The sequence below is a fragment of the Melospiza georgiana genome, chromosome 2, assembly GCF_028018845.1.
Source record: "Melospiza georgiana isolate bMelGeo1 chromosome 2, bMelGeo1.pri, whole genome shotgun sequence".
Classification (NCBI taxonomy): Eukaryota; Metazoa; Chordata; class Aves; order Passeriformes; family Passerellidae; genus Melospiza; species Melospiza georgiana.
Window position 1 is genome coordinate 98,747,713 of NC_080431.1, and position 21,078 is coordinate 98,768,790.

The window sequence follows — 21,078 nt, forward strand, 5'->3', positions numbered from 1 at the left end:
ACATATGGGTATTTTATCAGCTTAGTTACAATGCTACTGCTAAACACTTGATGAATAGGTTGCAGATGTCACACACAGCTAATGTAGGCCAAGACAGAGTAGATGAGTTAAAAAGAACTACATCAGTGGATGTATGATAATTTAGACCTCCACTGCCTTCACTAATTGTTCTGCAAAGTAAGGAGAAAGATAAAGGTGATTTGCTTACCCAAAGAAGTGACGGGATGAACATATGTCTTTATGGAGGAGTGATACTTCCAAAAAATTAGCTTTAGAGCATCTCCTTTAGAAATGGCATGTTCTAAACTCAAAGTGAATTTTAAACTCCTCATGCAACAAAAAATGTTTAAGTAGTGCTTGGAAACTTACAGGTACAAAGCCTTTAACAGATATGATAGTAAATTAATCAGTTACGTTGATTTTAAGATCAAAAAGACATAACTCATGTATTGAGAAGGATTCTTGTCTTCTCAAGCTGAATCATTAGTTACTGTCTTCACAAATGCATAAAATGCACCAAGGTAAGGATACACAGTATTGTGGGCAAGTCTATAAATCTGTGCATTTATCAAATGCCTGACTTTAGGTCCAAACCTGTGATGAAGGAAAAAAGGACCATGAAAACTGTGGGCTATCACTGAAGATAACTAGTGTATTTACTAAAGCACAGAGCCCCATCTGTTTTACTAAGGAGATATTGTGTCAGCAAGAACGACCAACAGAAGCTATCCCTTTTATGCATTGAAGAATGTATTTTCCCAGTTTTTTTCCAACTGCAACATACTATTATCATTACTTTTAGATTTAATTTCCCTAAACTTGGGCATACCAAACCCCAATTTACTTTAGCTTTCCAGCCAAATTACTTTTTAAAGCTTTCATACCTAATTTTTTTGCTGTAAATTCTATAAATAATTTCTTATTCTAAGAAAATTTCAAACCTTGGTTATCTTTTTTGCATTATTAAAATTATTTCATAGAGGGTTGTTTTATCCTGTTTTCCAGTGTCTACATCTTCAACCAAATTTGGCAATATAGCCTCTTTTCTAAGGAAACACTGAAGAATTAAATGCTTCATGGGCATGGTACTATAAACTCAAGTTCATATAATTCAAATAAAATATATTTGATTGTGAATCTGCATTATTTCAGTTATATAAATCAGCAATAACACTGACCTTTTTTCTCTTTCTTCACTTTTAAAAATTAAACAGCATTGCATTTAATGAGGGTGTGTTTACTTAGGAACTGTGATAGTGGGAGCAGATATAATTATTTCAATTGCTGAAGCATTGTCTGGCTAGTAGATTTTTAGCTGAAGCTTTGGTCAAATCTGAGTTATCTGTCACCAGGAGAGGCAAGTCTAGTGGTGGTGCCTCTAGAATGCTCTAAAAGAATAAGCAAAGTAATGCTTGTAGGCAAAAGGAATAACAAACAAGGGGCAAACATACAGAGGTTTCGTGATGCCAAGCAAACACTGTGATTATGAGTATTACAGCCCTCTAAAGAGAGATATTTGACAGTAGTCTGTGGTCATTTTTTTTGTATAACACAGTGAATATAATAATCCCAGAGCAGTGAGGTGATAAATCTCCTACAGAGCAAAGGTGCAGCTGGGTCTTCACACCTATGAAAACTAACTCACATGATTCCCAAAGCACAGATTCAGATCTCAAATCTCTCAGTTTAGCAAGCTGCCAGCAATGAGGATCCTGTAACTGGTTTTGGACCTATGAGTATTCAAGCTGCCAGTTTAAGCACCTCAAAAACTGCAGATCTTAGATGATCCACTAGAGAAAGTTATATTTATATTTGTACTGCTGAGAGTAAAACCAATAATTTATATTTTATCAAAATGTGGAGAAACAACTCTCAGCTGAATGTTTTTGAGTCCATAGCCCTTTGGAGGAAGATGACATTTTCTATGGAAATCTGTGCTACACTATTAGATTAAAATACATGAGGCAGGTACGTACTGAAGGACATAATATATGCATGATGGAATAAAAGAGAAATGTCACTGTAGCACAAAGAGGTTACCAGAGGTTATTCTCTTAAAATCTTTCAATCTGGGGGAGGTGGAGAGGGAGGCAACTTTTATATCAAAAGGTCATTTTGATCTAGCAGTCTAAAGCTATTCAGCTAGACAATCTGTTTTCCTCTCTGTGTTTGTTCCATTCTTTCAAGTCTATGTCTTTAGCACTCAAAACCATCTGGAATGAAATGTTTACTTTTGAATGTCAAATAATTGCTTTTTACTCTTTAATAAATATGGAGATATATATACAGATATATTTGCATGTCTATTTGCAAAAATGGGTATATTATGAAAACATGCATGTATATAATGCATGAATATATACATTGAATCACTGAGTTGGAAAAGACCCTTGAAATCATTGAATAAGTCCAAAAATGCAAGTTCACCCTAAGTCATGTCCCTAAGCCCCACATGTCTTTGAAACACCTCCAGGGGTGGCAACTCTACCACTGCCCTGGGCAGCCTGTTCCAGGGCTTTACAACCCTTTCAGTGAAGAAATTTTTCCCAATATACAATCTAGAGCTCTTCTGGCTCTAATGGAGTTTGTTTCTCTTGTGTTATCATTTATTGCTTGGGACAAGAGACTGACCCCCCACTTGAATATGTCCTCCTTTTATGTGGTTGCAGGGAGCAATAAGGTCTCCCCTGAGCCTTCTTTTCTCTAGCCTAAAAGAGACCCAGCTTCCTCAGCTGCTCCTCTTAAGATTTGTGCTCCAGACTCTTCTCCACTTCCACTGCACTTTTCTGCACGTGGTCCAGAGCCTCAATATCCTTCTTGTAGTGAGGGACCCAAACCTTAACACAGTACTGAAGGTGTGGCCTCAGCAGTACTGAGTACAAGGGGACAGTCTGTGGCCTGGTCCTGCCAACCACACTACTTCTGACACAGGCCAGGCTGCCTTTGGCCCTCTGCTCCATCTGGGCACATCTGGGTCATGTTCAGCCACTTTCAAACAGTACCCCCAGCTCCTTTTCCACTGAGCACCCTTCCAGCCACTCTTGCCCAGCCTGTAGAGCTGCATGGGGTTGTTGTGACGTGGTGGAAGCACCTGGCTCTTGCCCTTGTTGAACCTCATGCAGCTGGCCTCAGCCCATTGACTCATCCAGTCCAGATCCCTCTACAGAGCCTTCCTTCCCTTCAGCAGAACAACAAACATCTTGCCCAGCTTTGTGTCATCTTCAAACTGGCAGAGGGTTCACTCACCCCCCTCATCCAGATCATTGATGATGATAGACAGAGCTGGCCCCAACAGTGAGCCCTGGAGAACATTCAACACCACTCCTGGGCCTGAGCATCCAGCCAGTTTTTTATCCTGCAAAAGGCCTCTCTAAGCCATGGGCCACCAGCTTTTCCAGCACCATGCTGCGGGAAACAGTGTCAAATGCTTTACTAAGTCTGTGTAGATGGCTTTTACAGCCTTCCCCTCATCTATTAAGCACATCACCCTGCTGTAGAAGGAGATCAGGTTGGTCAAGCAGGACCTGCGCGTCTTAAACCCATGCTGACGGGGCCTGATCTCCTGGTTGTCCTGTACATGCCATGTGATGACATTCAGAATGATCTCCTCCATGACCTTCCGTGGCACCAAGGTCAGGCCTTTAGTTCCAGAATCCTCCTTTCAACCCTTGTTGGAGGCTGGTGTCACGGTTTTTAATGTCCACTCAAGAGAGACCTCCCTGGTCAAACAGGAATCCTGGTAAAGAATGGAAAATGGCTCAGTGGCACTTAGACCAGCTTCCTCAGTACCTCAGGGTGAGTGGATCCCATCCAGCCCCATAGATTTCTTCTATTATGGGAGTTTCATGCTGACCCCCATCCATCTCCTTCCAGCTCAGGGGTAGGATAACCTAAGAACAATTGCTCTTGCTGTTAAAGATTGAGGTAAAGGAGGCATTAATTAAATCAAGCCTTTTCCTCATTCTTTGTCACTATGTTTTCCCCCACATTAATAAAAGAGGGAGATTTTCCTTAGCCCTCCTTTTTTTTTTTCTGATGCATTATAGAAGGTTTTTTTATTTTTTGGCCTTTTATGCCAATAGTGAGATTAAGTTGTAGTTAAGCTTGGGGCCTTTTAATTTTCCCCCCGTATAACCTCTCAATATCCTTGTAGTCCTTTCAAGTGTCCCTTCTCCTAAAGATCATAAAATCCCATTTTTCCCCTAAGTACATAGATATTATTTATGCTGAGTTATTAATTATTATTTAATTGATGAATTATTATTTAATGTTATATTAACCTGACTAATTTGAATACAATATTGAATTTGAGAATTGAGAAACAGGAGTCCACATTCATCAAGATTTTAAATATCATTATAGATGTGCTAGACAAAATATTTTCCTTTTCTCAACAACCCTTTTATGACCTTCTAATGCATTTTTAAATTATATCTACTGTAATAGAAATAAATAAGGGGTTTGGGAGAATTTTGCTTTTAAGCAAAATAAGAAAATTATCCCTGGAGTCTTTGCCTTCCTTCCCTCTGGTCACACTTTTCAGATTTTGTTAATATACTATTAAAAGCAACAGCAAAAGGATTAATATTTTCATAGTGCATTATGTTACTGCTTGCTTGAGATCACTATGGGGGCAACCCTTTAGTTTACCTTTTTGTTTCTTTCTCTGAACTGAGAAAATAATGGTTTGTTTTCTCTAGGAAGGCAAAGTTGGTGGTTACATTGCCACAACAGTTCTCAGTATTCTAATGAGAAGGGGCTGTGTCTGAAATTCCTGTTTAGACAAAGAAACCCCACAAAACCCAAAACTATGAAAATTCATTTGCAAGGCATTTCCCAAGAGAATATGTATGACATATCATACCTTTCTATCTTAGGAGATTTAAAACTGATTCAAATTTGGAAAAGTGAGGTTGTATTTTACAGTGAAAATTTCACAATAGGGCCATGTGTCCCTAAAGTCCTTAAAGAATGATGGTTGTCCTGATAGCTATCTTATGGTTTCTAAAAATGATGAATTGCTTTTGAGATTTATATATCTGGTACTGAAAATGCATGAAATGTTATGTCTGGCTGTTTTTTGTTAGAAGAAAACCCTTCACTTAGCAGACCTGGACACGATGTAAAAGGATATTGCAACTCAATGTTTCAATGGCATGAAAAATTGGAAGCAATTTTCAGCTAGGACCTAACAGCTCCTAAAGCTTGTCTTCACAAAATTACTATGGTCTTCACATACAAACCTCTTTTTTGACAGACAACAAAATACTTCCCTGAATAAGGTCTCATATGAATTAGGCATTAATTAAAAATAGCAACAACCACCATACATCAAAACACCAACCCAAAACCAGCCCTGATCACCAGAGAGAAGAGATCAGTACTGCTCCTCTCCTTCCCCTCTTGAGGAAGCTGTAGACTACTACAATGGCAAGGTTCCTAGTTCTGGCTCAGAAATTAACATGTCTAAAATTAACATGTCCAGACGGAGGATATTGTCTGGGTGTGTGATAAAAGCTCTTGTGCTCAACCTTGCTGTCTAAGCGCAGCTGTGGGAAAGAGCCTCAATGCTGACGTGTATTTCTATATTCTCATTACCCGGCCCTCACCCTGCTGGGGCAGAGTGGGACAGGCAGGATGAGTCCCCTGGCACTGCCTGTGTTTGTGTGAGGCTCTTGTGTCTGTCTGCATTACCTGTGAAAGTGGCAGTTTACTGAGCAATAATGTGCTGGACAATGTGCTGTGCATGTGAGGTCTGCAGGGACGCTCACTGCTGGCTGGAGTAGGGGACATGCCTCCTGTCTGCATGATTTGCCAATTCCAAACAAATATTGTTTTCTTCTGCACTGGAAACTCATGTTCTGTGACCCATCCTGTATGAATACAAGTGTTTTCAAGGTTGTGGCTTACCAGGACAGTTCATTTTGTGTGAAAGGACTCCTTATTTTTAGGTGGTGCTTAAATGGCTGTCATTACTTTTGTGACTGATTGGTGCAAAATTCTCTGACCTTTCTCTCTAAGATACAGTCAATAAAATATAAAGTGCATGCCCAGGGAGGGGTGGTCATACCTTGGATGGGGGTAACTTTGGGATGGAGGTGTGCCTTGATATTACAATTAGGTTACAATGAACCAAGCTCATTGGAGGAGAGTGATTTCACTGCGAGCGGGAGATCTCCCCTGCCTGCCCTGGCTGACAGGTGCTGGGCCATTTCTCAGCTGCAAAGCACCATCGAGCTGCCCTCCCTGTGAGGATTTCAACAGGGCCTGGCCATGGTGTCTCCACTCTGCTCCCCTCTCTGCTCCATCCCCCTGGCCAGGTGAAATGGATGCAGATCGTGGCTGTTAGGAATTATCATGGAATAGCCTTTGAGCATGCCAGCTGCATTCTACTCAGGGAGCAGTGACTGTATTTTACCCTATAATCCCTATAATACCTGTACAGTTATAACCTTTGTTAAGATGCAAATATAACTTCTCAGTTTCCTCTAATTTTATCCCCAGTCCCACATTACTAATTTAATTTTTTTTTCTAAGTTTGATTTTATTATGACAAGATTATACTAAAGAGGTTATTCTATTTCATCTTTTTTATATATTGTAACAACATTAATTTTTGTTCCAGATGTTTCCTGAATATCCTCAACATTTCAATACTTTTGAAAATCAACCTTGACAGTGTAGAGAACTCCTCTGACACTTCTGTTATAATTCTTTGATGCAAATTACACAGACATGCTGATGGTACATTCAAGGGAGAGGGAGAGGGAGAGTTTAACATCCTTCAGAGTAACTTTAGTAATGGAAATTTCTTTATTGTGAACTATGAAGGGACTATATTATCTGAATGTTTCCCAAAAGAGAACAGAGATACTGACGGAAGCCTTTTACTTTGTCCACTGATAATCATTGTGGATTCATTATATTTTATTTTATTCCATGTTTAAACTCAAAGAAGCCATGCTTCCAACAGAAAAACTAACCCCACATCTTCCTTGCTTATTTGCTACCTTGGAAGCTTTGGGTCTGTAACTTAGGTCAGTGTGTTGAAACAGCTTTGCCATAATGGGCATGGATGGAAGAATTCCCAGGAGGCCTCCTGATGCTCTACAGTCACATTAACCCAAGAAAACACATACCAGGAAAAGGCACAGAGATATTAATTTCATTAAGTAGCTGAAGGGTTGCAATTACATTTTACATTTTACTATGTCCTTTTACATGGCAATTGGTCACATTTACACTAGAATAAAAGTGAAAAAGAAGAGGAATCAACAATCCAAACAAAATCTACTTGATGGATATCTTAACCCTACTCCATACAGCTTAGATCTGATGTAGTTATTGCTCCCATCTGCAGTGTGGAAAGATAGCTCAAAAATACTGCTGCCACTTTCCCTGGCTTAAGGTAGGGAAAATTAAATTTTTTTTCCTCAGTGTGTAATACTTTTTATAATTCTGAGATGCTAACTTCTTACTGTGTTGATCAGAGGGAGTACACTTAATAATCCTGAGTTATTAAGCTCCATATTTGAAGGGACAAAAGCGAATGAGAGAAAAAGAGGGATAAAAGCACGGTCTCTTCTCTTTGTAGCTAGAATGGACAGCTGGGGTTTTATGTGTATTCTACTAAGGATCCACTTTTTTATTTGGCATTACAGGTTTGTTTTACTTTATTTTGTCTTGATTTTAGATCTTAAACAGAATTTTTTATTTGCAAAATTTACAGCCATAATTGTAGAATTAAATAGGCAAAATACTGCATTTTGGTAGATGTGACATCTTCTTTTCAATGGTCATTAAGCTGTGGAACTACAGGTATAATATTCCTGACACTAGTGGTCTTATAAAAATAATTACAAACCATTTACTTAAAATACAATATAATATTAAAGAACATTTCCTTAAAAAAGTTGAAATGCATCACTGATACATTTCCAATATTTCAAATGCTGTTTGCACTCTGGCTTGTAAGTTTTTAACTTTTCACAATTATACTTTTTGTTTTTGTTTTGTGATTAATTCCATCTGCAAAGCTCAGGTCTGCTGATTGTTTATGTCTGTAATCAGCTGTGCAATCAGATATCTAAAGAAGTTGAATAGCTCAACTAGTTGGCATGCATTTCCAAAATCCCCAGCAGGTATGGGGCAGGGGGAGTACCATCCTATCGTCAGTGAACGATAATTGAAGACCTCTCAGCTCTGTGTTGGACTCTAGAAAGGGGTAAGGCTTTGCAGTGGTGATGAAGAACTTTGCATATACGGACAGTTCTGCATTGCTGGGCAAGGTGCTCTGGGCACTGAAGGGGGCTCCTGACACCAAAGGGGATTCAGGGAGCTCTGAACTGACATCTGGCCACCCTGCAACTGTTCATATGCACATTTTGCTCATGGCCACTGATACCTTTTTCCTATCTTTCCCTTGGGATAACATGATTAATGTCAGCTACTTTATGTCATAGATGATCTCCTAGCTTGCAACACTCTAGTTTTTAATTCTGAATGTACAAGGTAAACATGGTCCATGCAATGGGTTGGCTTTGCATTTCAGGAATCCCAGTGAATTAGCTTTAATCTTTAACATCAAAAGGGATTTTTGTTCAAATCACTAGTGATAGCTGCCAGCAAGCTGGACTGTAAACTGAGAAATATGAGGATAAGATTCACTGTAAAACAAAGATCTAGGTGGTGTTTCCCCATCAAATTCCTTGATGAGGTGATACATTTTACCTTTTGAGAAATAAATCTTAAGTTGTTTTAAATTTAATTAGTGGAATGTATATTTTCCCTCTTCACATTTGAAGTAGCTTGTGTTTTCCCTGGGTATGTTTTAGGCCAGAGTCTGTTATCAAAGATGAGGACTCTGCCTAATTAATAAGTCCAAACTACCATGGGAACTTGGAGTTCTTGAACTTTTTGGTTTTGAATGGATTATATAAAATTTTATCAAACGTTTCTTAAGATATTTTACTTTTAAGAAGAAAAGTTACTGAGCAAAACAGATAAGAAAAACAAATTTTTGCTTTTTCTATGAGTTTAAACCCCAACTATTAAAACAAATAATTTGGCAAGAACAGTTGAAATGTTTTGGTTATCAAGGCAAACGACATTAATTCAGTGTATAGCCATACATTTAAAGACAGCAATTAACTTATTTCTTTTTATGTAAACCTAACAGGACTTAAAAATACCATTCCAACAATGACTCCTCAGCCATGAAACCCAGCAAGGAAGATGTTATTTAATCACCAGTATTAAAGTCATATACGTGTTGATGAACTCTTATCTTCAAAGATGAACTCATATGAAGCATAGTGTTCAATCTTGCCAAATGTATTGATCTATTGTTAGGAATTTAAACATATATTAATCCTTGCATTTAACTTGAAACACATTCTAAGACCAAATGTTTATACCTGGCAGGGTGATGGGAAGAGGAAGGTAACAGGGGAGAGAGAGATGGGCTAAAAGGAGATTGCCTGCCTATACTTGTGTAATGTATAGCCCATTTAACAGAGGATTTTATGAGCTGCAATTACCCATGCGTCTCATGAGAGATATTTTTCCCTTCATTCTAGCCATCCTACTCAAAGAAAAAATGTGTGTGGCACACTTTTAGTCTTATCACTGCCACCAAAGCAGGTAGGATGCTGCTATCATAATTTGTAATAAATCATTATAGTCTGCAGTATTTTTAAGAATTTTCTATAGAATTGTTCACTTCAATTAATTGCTGATTAACTTTGCCTAGCCTGATGGCACAAAGTGGATTGGCTATTCAGCTATATAACAAATTCACTGCACAGAACTAATGGAAGTCTTCCAGCAAATCACAACCCTCCCAAACCCAGATGTTTTTCTCATCTCCAATGATAATTTGTCCTTATCAAGGTCTTAGAAACAGCACATCTGGCAAATAATTTTATTATCTCCTGATTCTAAATAAGACAGGGTTAATTTTTGCAGTAGCCAGGAGGGGGCACGGCTGATATCTGCCTTCTGTTATTGCTGGGGGCAGGAGGAAGGAATTCTCCCTTCAAGGGAGAAGGGTTTTATTCCAGTCAGAAAATGTGGCAGAGGGAGACATCCAGTAAGTCTATTATCAGGGAGTTTTTCTGTGTGAATAATTCCTTTTCTTATACCATTTGTTATTCATATTGTTGCTGTTCCTATTTGTTTTCTTGTCTCATTGCTGTTGCCAGGAAATTGTTCTTATCTCAACACATGATCTTTACTTTTTGTGTCTCTAGTTCTCAGCTCCCAACATCTGAAGGAGAAAGGGAGGGAAAAAATTGGGTGGAGTGAGTAGCAGCATGAGTTTGTTTGGAGCATTAAACTGGAGAATACCATTCCTAAACCATGACCACTTGCACATCTCTGAAGTGATTATTGTGTTTGGCAGCTACTTAACTCTGACAACCAAACACCAAAAATGAACCATACAACAGCAACAAAAACCAAAAACAAACAAAACCAAACCCCCCACAAAACCAAACAAACCAACTAATACTCCTATAAAAAAGACATTTTAATGACAACCAGGTTTAAGGGAAGGAAAAGTATAAGCAAAAATGTTCAAAAATTAATGAATTAAGAATGCAGGGTATTGTGTAAAAATAACAGGCAGACTAGAATCAATAACTGTGAGAGATCCCAAAGGATGGTTTCAGTCACCTTTGTAAGAACACACCTCAGATACCCAGCATGCGATCCCTCCCATATAGGCAGTCCTAAATATGCAATTCAATTTTTGGTATGTTAAATAGATCAATTAGAAGGAGATACAATAGAATTACACATTATTTACAGATTAGTTATATTGGGTACTGATAGTATCACAGCAGATTAGAGGTAGAGGTACCTGTAAATCTTAGTCTATGACTGAGGTAAATGTTAATGCAGGCAGCTTGTTCTGCAAAGGATGCTTCATGTTTAGCTGTTACTTGCTAAACATCAGTCCAGGTAGTCTATATCTGGAAGTGTCACCTACACTATCACTGGAAAGGAAATGTAAACCTCCCCATGGGGTATTAATACTAAGTGTTTAGTCTTTCAAGCAGAGTTTATTGTGATAATTCCATTTTCTGGGGAAGTATCACAGAATCACAGAATCACAAGGCTGGTAGAGACCTTCCAGATCATCAAGTCCAACTGGTGCCCCAAGACCTCAACTAAAGCATGGCACCGAGTGTCATATCCAGTCTTTTTTTAAACACATCCAGGAATGGTGATTCCACAATCTGCCCAAGCAGAAAATTCCAGTACTTTATCACTTAAAAAAAAAAAAAAAAAACCAACAACTTTTTCCTAATATCCAACCTATATTTCCCTTGGCACAGCTTGAGATTGTGTCCTCTGGTTCTGTCAGTGCTGCCTGGAGAAAGAGACCAACCCCACCTGACTGCAGCCACCTTTCAGGGAGCTGTAGGGAGTGATAAGGTCACCCCTGAGTCTCCTTTTCTCCAGGCTAAACACCCCAGCTCCCTCAGCTGTTCCTCACAGGGCTTGTGTTCCAAGCCCCTCTCCAGCCTCGTTGTCTCCTCTGGACGCCCTCAAGCCTCTCAATGTCCTTCCCAAACTGAGGGGCCAGACCTGGACACAGCTCTCAAGGTGTGGCCTCACCAGTGCCCAGTACAGGGGAAGAATGACCAGCTCCTGCTGGCCACACTGCTCCTGATCCAGGCCAGGATGCCCTTGGCCTCCTTGGCCCCCAGGGCACTCTGCTGGCTCATGTTCAGCCTGCTGTCACCCAATACCCCCAGGTCCCTTTCTGCCTGGGCACTGTCCAGCCACAGCATCCCCAGCCTATAACACTGCAGGGGGTTATTGTGGCCAAAATGCAGAATAGTAAAAGTAAATATCACTGACAAATATCCAGATTTTTTAAAGCTTGGATGGAGAAGAGCCAAACAGATCTTATTATCCAAAATGTCTTCCATATCAAAATGCAGTGAACAAGCTAGCCTTAGGGTCCCTTCCTTCCTTCCTTCCTTCCTTCCTTCCTTCCTTCCTTCCTTCCTTCCTTCCTTCCTTCCTTCCTTCCTTCCTTCCTTCCTTCCTTCCTTCCTTCCTTCCTTCCTTCCTTCCTTCCTTCCTTCCTTCCTTCCTTCCTTCCTTCCTTCCTTCCTTCCGCCACTTCCTTCCTTCCGCCACTTCCTTCCTTCCTTCCGCCACTTCCTTCCGCCACTTCCTTCCGCCACTTCCTTCCGCCACTTCCTTCCGCCACTTCCTTCCTTCCGCCACTTCCTTCCTTCCGCCACTTCCTTCCTTCCTTCCGCCACTTCCTTCCGCCACTTCCTTCCGCCACTTCCTTCCGCCACTTCCTTCCTTCCTTCCGCCACTTCCTTCCTTCCTTCCGCCACTTCCTTCCTTCCTTCCGCCACTTCCTTCCTTCCGCCACTTCCTTCCGCCACTTCCTTCCTTCCGCCACTTCCTTCCTTCCGCCACTTCCTTCCTTCCGCCACTTCCTTCCTTCCTCCACTTCCTTCCGCCACTTCCTTCCGCCACTTCCTTCCGCCACTTCCTTCCTTCCTTCCGCCACTTCCTTCCTTCCTTCCTCTTCGCAAAATTTCACAGAGGTGTGAACTTCACTAAGGATACAGCATTTTCTGCTGAGGTTAACAGGGGTATTAATTTCTAATCAGATACAGAATTGGCTTTAAGAAGAGCACAGATGACAGCTGTGCACCAGCTCCCCTTATGTAGATGTCAAAAAGTTCCTTTGTACCAGAAAAGGTTTGCAACCTCTGTTCCTGATATGATTGAGTCTTCACTAGAAAGTCAGCACTGAAAGGACTTGTGCCCTTTAGACAATTTCACAAAATAAGTTCCTTCAACCAACAAAAATAACAATTATTTGATTAATGGAATGTGTTTAGGACACATGGAATGTGTTTATGACACTGCAGACAAAATAATTTCAAATGGATTTCAGTCACATATGTGCTCCATAACATTGATAAAATCATTACTAAGAGTTATATAACATAGGTTAAGGATATATGACAGGATGAAATTACATGTCCTTGCAGTAAGATTTGCTTTAAAGAGAGGAAAAATCCACCATGTATTTCTTCTCATATTGCACAAAAAGACATAAAATCAGTTGCCTAATATGTTTGGTCTGAAAAACACAAAATTTTTTGCAATGTTTCAGATGCAGCCATCTGAAATAAGAACAATGTTGAGGGCTATAATGGATCAGTTTACAAGGCTGCAGTCATAGGCCTCCAGGAAATCCATTTTGACTTAATCAGCTTTCCAATTTTTCAGGTAAAATGTAGCAGTTCTGGATCATATCCAAGAATGAGGACACAGTAATAAAAAAGATTCAATACATTTTGCATAGTCTTCACAATTTTAAATCAAGATGGCATCTTAGCAAGCATTAACACTTGTTTTCCCTCATGTTCCCCATTCCTCCCCAGTTTTTGGGTATTGTAATGAAAACTCTTATCTCCCTACTTAAAAACAGCTTATGATATCCTTGTCTCTGGAGTTATTATGCCGAGAGTTAAATACAAGAAATATTTCTATGTCACAGAACTAGTGTTTGATGAAATTACATTTTGCTACAGCAAAATAACACTTCCCAAAGTGCAGCACTATTGAATGAATGCCTTTCAGCATTTTCTGAAAAGGAAAAGCATTCCCTAGTGTAGCACTTACCTTCTCTTTCTTCAGCACAACTCCCACGGTCCAGTGCTTGACCACGTCTCAGCTGATTAACTCAGGAGCTTGAGGAGCAGCAGCTGAGATAACCACTGAGAACAGCAGATGCTCTGGTAAGTCACAAAATCACTTCTCTGTACTTCTGGCAAAGTGTACAGAGATTTTTCTGCAAGTTGAGCCTAACTGCATTTCACATGTTTTTGTTTACCTCTAAAGTTCATGTACATTAGCTAAAACTGAGAAAGAGTTAAAACCTGTGCATTACTGAATTTCTTTAGTTAACAGCTAGAATGACTCTCATTTCATGGTCTCAGGCAGAGAAGCAGAGACTCAGAATGATTGATCTGTGTGTGTCTTCCTCTTTCCCTACATATTTCTACCTACACTACCTTTGGATAATGTCATTGGAAATAAAACTATTTTGTAGAAATACCATATTTGCATTCTTCCCCAAGCAAGCTGCATTATTTTGTGAGGAGCTGGTGGCAAGCATATTTTTCTATCAGTTGTAGGTCTGTGTGATCTCCTACCAAACACTTCCTTTTCTGGGTATCTGGGCAAAGAACCTCTTGTTTGAAATTCCTAATGTTTTTTATTTTATCACATTGGAGTGCAGGATAGCAGTTAAACCTGCAGCCATACAGGAGTTTGGATTGGATACTGTTACTATTAGACACATTGCCCACACGCTAGGTATGTAGGTAGAAGTAGTTAATTAAATAACTTGCAAGACATCAAGATTCTACAGTGGGAACTGCATTGTCAAATTTACAGGAAACTTCATTAACCTTGGTTATCCAGCTTCCGAAGTTCTCTAAATGAGGAATAGTTGTCTGTCAAAGAGTAGTCAGTAAGACCACCATCATACACTTTACTCGAGTAACCACGATAGCATGGGTGAAAAGCAGTCCAAATCAATGTCCCCTTCTGTAGGCAAATTGTTCTAGTTGCCACAGGGGCTGACTCTTATCTGTAGAGACCTGATTTTCATAACAGAATGCCTTTGCATTTGTTTTTGAGTTTTGCTTCCATTAATGCAAAACATTTTCCTGTCATAATTACTGCTTTTTACAGTTTTGCTAAGGACAAGGCTTTACTGTTTCTCTTCTTCCATTTCATTGGAGTGCTAGGTCCTAGATGGTTTATATCATGGGTCAAATCCTGGTCTCCAGCTCTCTTCTTCTACCATTCTGTTTTACTCCACTAAATAATGCCCCCTCTGCTACTTTTTGAATCACAGGAACTTTGGATATTAACAATGATCCTGTTAATGTTTTATTTCATATTCCAGTTTCATATTGGAGATATTCTGGGGAAAGAGCCATAGAGAGAGAAGCAAGAGCTGGAGTGCTCTCTCTTTCTGTGGAAGCTTGTTTTAATCACCAGAGTGAGCCAGCACCTAACATTTTGAATAAGATGGCGTAGGCCCATAAATCAAAGGGCTGAGGAGCAGAAGAGACAAACAGACTTTCTTATGCTGCCCCCTGCCCTCTAGTATACACATTTTTTTTTTCACACTGAGCTACCGGGTGTAAACACAGCCACTGGCATGTGCAGTGAGTGAGCCCTCCTGCTGGAATTGGCTTCCTTGGCTCTTGAAGTTCTGGAAGGGGTTTAGTTTGATCCTTGCCCTTCTTCTGTCCTTTGTTGAAATATGGGAATTAGCCCCACAACTTAGACTTATTGGCCAAAGGGAAGATTGACATAAAGTGTTGATGAGAGTCATGTTTCCCTTGGGACAGAGAAGTGTTCTCAGAGAACTTCTTTTCCTCCATTCCACTATTTCCATTTATTTCCATTAGTTTTACAAAAACATCAGTCCTACCTTCTCAGTGCTAGTAAATTCGGTGAAGATAGAAATTGGTTAAACTAGAACAAATGTATGGAAACAAATTAATTGGGAAAAAAGGAGTTGCTATATTTTTGTTGTTTATCCTAATATTAAAAAAAAGTAACAAATTTTTGATATGGCGGTGGAATTGTGGAATTTACTGCCAAGCTAGTGTTTTTGGTGTCTAAATTTATCTAGATTTAAAAAAAGAAAAGACTTTTGTATGGATAACCAGTATCTAGAGGTAGCAAGAAAGCAGCGAATTTCTAGCTTCATTTTCTATTTGTTAAAGACAAATCTGAATTTTAAAGTAGTAGAAAATAATTGTATTTTTTCTTCATATGAGTTTTCTTACAATTTTTTTTTCTAATTTGGATTCTACTTAAGACATTTTTTGGAATATATGCAACATGAGCATTCTGGGCAGAGTTTTCTCTGGTTTAAGTATAAAATTCTTTAGAAAGATATCGAATCCAAATGAGAAATGGATATCTGAGCTTTTTCTGATCTTTATTTGTAGAAGACAAATGCCAAGCTTCATAGAAGTCAGACTGCATTTTAAAATTAATCCTGTTCCAAGGCAATGAATTTTTATTTGAATATATTCAATGAAACCCCATTTATGTATATCTTTTCAACCTGGAAATTCTACCAAAATTAATCCTGTTGAAGTTCCAGTAAAATGTAAATCCTAATTCACTTGTGAGGTAGAAAGGAGTTTAAGTTTCAGTACAATAGTTTGTACATCACAAAATTGTCTTTTTTGTGTTTTTTTTTTTTTTTTTTTAATTTATTTTCATGACTGAATTTAGCTCCATCTTGCTGCACTGATCCCATTTCCAATGGCAAAAACTTGGTCATGAATTTTTGCATTTATTTTCTGGAGGCTGGAATCCTTCTCAGGATATGCCTGAAGCACATGTTCTATATTAAGCCAAATAAAATAAAATGTATCCTTAAAATTAAGCTGGTGCTTATTCTTTGCTTAATAAAAATTAATTAAGCATGTGTTAATTATTTACTGGGATTGAAGTCTGCTTGCTGAGTTAGAGGATAGACTTTTTGGATTAGTTTTTAACAGTCCTCTTCATAAAAACACAGATGGAGCATTCAAATGTCCTGATTGCTCACATGTTCTCATGATCTGTAGCCAGGATCTGGTATGGATTTTTTTCAGCTCAGTCAGAACAGGACTTCATCTGGAAAGCAGCAGATGGAAGGAAGGGAGGGGATCCAAGTTTTTAATCCGTTTTTCCTTTTTTTATTTTCTGAACAGATGTTGTTGAGATGATCGAGCTACAGAGCCACAAATCCAACCAAAAACTGGGTAAAGAAATATATATAAACATATGTTGATACTTGGTACATGGTTAATCAGGCAGGCTACAGTCATCTACTGCTGACATGAATATCTCCCTCCCATATAATGGAGAGGACAGGATTTTTAGGGCTACTGTAGAAGAAGGATTTAATTTTGTGTGCTGTTTCGATTTTTCATTCAGTCAAGAGAAAAGCTAACAACAACAGTCAAAATTACTTTAGTAACAGTAAAATGGCTCAGCACAGGACCAGGAAGTTGGTAAACAACAAGCTGAAAATTATGTGGAAGAAATTTTACCAGAATGATGGGAAGGTTATGGCGTATAGCTCAGGTTCACAGACTTCAATTTGGGGTCATAATTTCACTGACAACTGTCAGGTGGGATACTAAATAAATGAAAAAATAATTGTATACAATGGGATTTACTGATCAGTTAAGGAGCAGTATTTTTCTGATTAGTAATTTTCATAAAGATAAGGCTATCACATTAGAACTATGCTGATCTTGCCATGGTGGTTTTGATGATTTTGTCAGTGATATATTTATTGCATCTACATCTTTAAAACCAAAATTCATTACTTGGAAGACAACTCCTTCAAAGCAAAGTATAAATGAGACGACTCACTTTATTTTTTTGCAAAACTCACCAGTTAAATTAAATATATGCAAAACTTTGAAAAAGTTACTAATTACACCTTATTAAAGATTTTTCTACATAGTAACTTCCTTGTTGAAATTCAGTAATTATGAATGAAGGGGATCCCAACAGGCACCTGTTTTACACTTGAAAGCTCAGAATTATTGCTCTACAGTAAAACATTGTGCTGTGTAACACAAGTCAAAGGAGGAACTGTACAGCTACAACTGTACAATAGTTCTGTTATCTTGTCTGGGAAGATCAGAAATGGAGTTCAGGTTGGATGGGACAGGTTGTTGTCACTACACAAACAGTTATGACTGCAATATCCATGGACAAAAGGAACAACATAATATGGACAATACTTACACTAAATCAAAATATACTCTTTTTTGAAAAAATGCCTCCAGATCCTTAGAATGGAAAGCATTTACCTGCAAAGAATTATACTGTATGTATAAAAACATTCTGGTATAATCTAGGTCATATCTGATTGACCATATAGAATAAATTGTCCTTAATTTCCTGAGGTATAAACAGACAACTATAAAAGAAAATAATAACAGTCTACATAAAAGATGTAAAATTGTGAGTTTTTATAAACACAGAAGGAAAAAAATCACCTTGAATACTGAAGAGTCCATAACTCATTAATTTCTGTTCCTGACAAAACACCCTTAAAGCTAAAACAGTTAAACATCAGGAATGCCTAGAAAATATTTTTTGGAGGAAGACCATATATAAACATATAATATTTAAAAAACCCAAGATCAGAGCAGCCTTCTTATAATACATGGAAATTATCAGATTTGACATATTTCAGGCATCTTCTCTTTAGGGAGTTTGGTATTTTCCCAAGAATGGCAAGTATATCATGGATACTCATTAGAAATGAGGGATTTAAGTGCTGAATACAATAATTAATTTTATAAAACTGTCATAAAGGTACATGAATACTACATCTTTCTTTAGACAAGGTAAAAGACATTTCTTCCATCATGTCACACATGAAATTGTGGACTCCACCAAAATTTGTCTATGTATCTAGCATTTTATAAAGAGGCCCTTACCCTAGTATTAACAAGATACCAGAAAGAGACAGAAGTAAGAAGGACAGCTGACAACATAAAAATTTATTGGAAATTATGGTAGCGAGAAAAAGACATTTTTGCAATCTGCAATTCCTGCATTTTAAAAATATATAGTAAAACTCTGGAGGGAAATTGGTGAAAAACAAGGACTTAAGGACAAGGAAAGAATGGAAACTAAGGACAGCCTACTGAAAGCTATTAGCATAAAGGAGTTAGGGCCATAACTTCATCAGAATTGAAGCACAGAGATACATTTATTTCACAAGAATGAAAGAGAAGGCTACATGACACATGGACTATAAGAAGGATGTAAGGAAATGAAAGAAACAAGATGCAAAGCATTTTGGCTCAATTCTAAGATCATGTAAACTTGTTTATTTCCTTGCAGGTGATCAAAATATCAGAAAAGATAATGACAGAATTACAGAATAATGGAAGTTTTGAGGGATGTCTGGAAGTAATCTCATTCAATCTCTAAGAAGAAAACAAAGAAACACAGAATGTACAACAGAACCCCTGTGTCAAAAAAGTGGGAGGAAAAAAAAGAAAAAAGACAACACAATACAAGTGGAATAGATGAGCAAGCATGGTGATGCTTTAAGATTTTAGCCTTTATATTTTTCAAATCCTTTGCTGCATTAGTGCATAACTCTAAACTTCATATAAAGTGTTAACTACTATCTTCACAGTGTGGTCAGAAAAAAATTCCTCTGGGCCTGGAACCCAACGACACCCTACGGGCAGAGGGAGAAAAGTATAAACAAAAGGGAAATGGGTGGGGAAGGAGAGAGTTGACTTCATTAAGGAGTAATGGGGCAATATGACTTCATTACCTGAGGCTGGAATTGGACAATTAACCTCTGATATGCAAATAGACCAAACATATCTGTCTGAAAAACCTGTGACCATTGTGCATCTTGAGTGTAGCCTCTGTCAGGCTTTTGACTGTCCAAGGTTTATTTATTGAAGGCCTTTAATAAATACCCACTTAATTCTCTTAAATTTGTCTAGCTGCTGTTCTAGGTAGCCACTCCAAGGCATCAATGGGATGAGCAAAAGAATAAACATATTGATAGCAATAGTGGTGTCAAAAACGTTTTAATGGGATAAAAGGCAATCCAGAACAGGTTTCTGATTAAGATGTAAACAGTAAGTAATTCAAGTGGAAACAGAAAAAGAAGCTTCCAATGCAGTTACAATAAATTGTCTAAATAGTTCCATAATATTCTTAGAAAACATTATGATGTGAATAGAACAAGGTTGGATTCACTTAACAGAAAGATGCTGCTTTAATATTGTGTTTATCAAAAGGATAAATCATAAACATTCCACACAATTTATCAAAGGTAATGTGAAAAAGACTGAATGTTAACAGGATTTTTTGTGCTCTAGTTTTGCGGAAGAAAGTAGAAGATCAAAAAAAATCATAAAACTGAAATAAAACGCCATTTCGCTTTAAATTTATCTCCAGCCAAAAACATGTTCATAGGCATTAGGCATCAATCATATGCTGGTAAACCAAACAGTTCTGGTTTGAAATCTTCCATGGACTTCAGCACCAGTGTTGCCTCCTTTCTAAACTCTTCACCTAAATTTTCATCTGGAATCATGATCGCTTGCATTCCTGCTGTCCGGGCTCCTTTGATTCCCTGTGGTGAATCTTCAAACACAAGACACTGAAAAACAAGAAGGTGAGGAGAAAAAAATAATTATAATGTTACTATGAACTTCTAATAGCTTGTTTTAAAAGAGAGAATGATCCTGAATGAAACTTAGTAGGAAAAGTAAATTTCCTTCTTGTCTTAGACACCCCTAATTAGAAGAGCAAGCCTCTCAGTTTGAACATCTGCATGGTAATTAATTTCAATTCAAAAAACATCAATACACTTACTTAAATCCCAGAAAGTGGTTATCCAGATGTTCCTAAGTGCTTTAATAGGGACGTGTTTAATCACAAGCTTAAAGGAAAATTAAGCAAATGCCTAAATAAGCAAGAACTTTAACTTTCCCAAACCAACTTTAAAACCTGCAAAATGGCAAAAGCAGGGCTTTCACACACAAGTATAGCATTTCCTACACACACAAGGTTTGGGGAGCACTAAACTACCTAGGTCAACAGTAGAACTTCAGATGAGTGGAGATAGATACTACTTATCAGAAGAATGCTGTCAAAGTCATACTCTATTTACTTAATTCTTCCAATTCAATGATGAGAAAGAAAACAAGCAATTATATTGGAAAGTTACATTTAGAGAAGAAAGAGTTTCGTCAGTTAGAATTAGGCTTCATGCCTTACAATAGCCACAGTCATTCCAGATTGCAGTTTGGAAGCAAAGCTAAGATTTTTTAAAACAATCACACTTTATTTACGTGGATTTTGCAATATAATGTTGGAATATTGAATAATAAACAAATAAGATAAACATATAAAAATCATATGGTCTGAAATTTTATATAATAAAAGATAATGTTTCTGGAGATTATTTCAGAATTTATATAATGAAGCATCTCTTCCTGCCTCTTTCTG

At 38.0% G+C, this 21,078-nt stretch overlaps 1 protein-coding gene across 1 annotated transcript in view; it reads right to left on the reverse strand.

Annotated features, from left to right (window-relative positions):
* Window positions 1-19,636: 19,636 nt before the first annotated feature.
* The window catches only part of PUDP (pseudouridine 5'-phosphatase), a 60,830-nt gene continuing 59,388 nt past the window's right edge, over window positions 19,637-21,078 (reverse strand). The window contains exon 4 of the mRNA XM_058018288.1: window positions 19,637-20,227. Coding sequence (XP_057874271.1) covers window positions 20,051-20,227 — 177 coding nt within the window. The 3' untranslated portion in view covers window positions 19,637-20,050. The remainder of the gene's footprint in view (window positions 20,228-21,078) is intronic.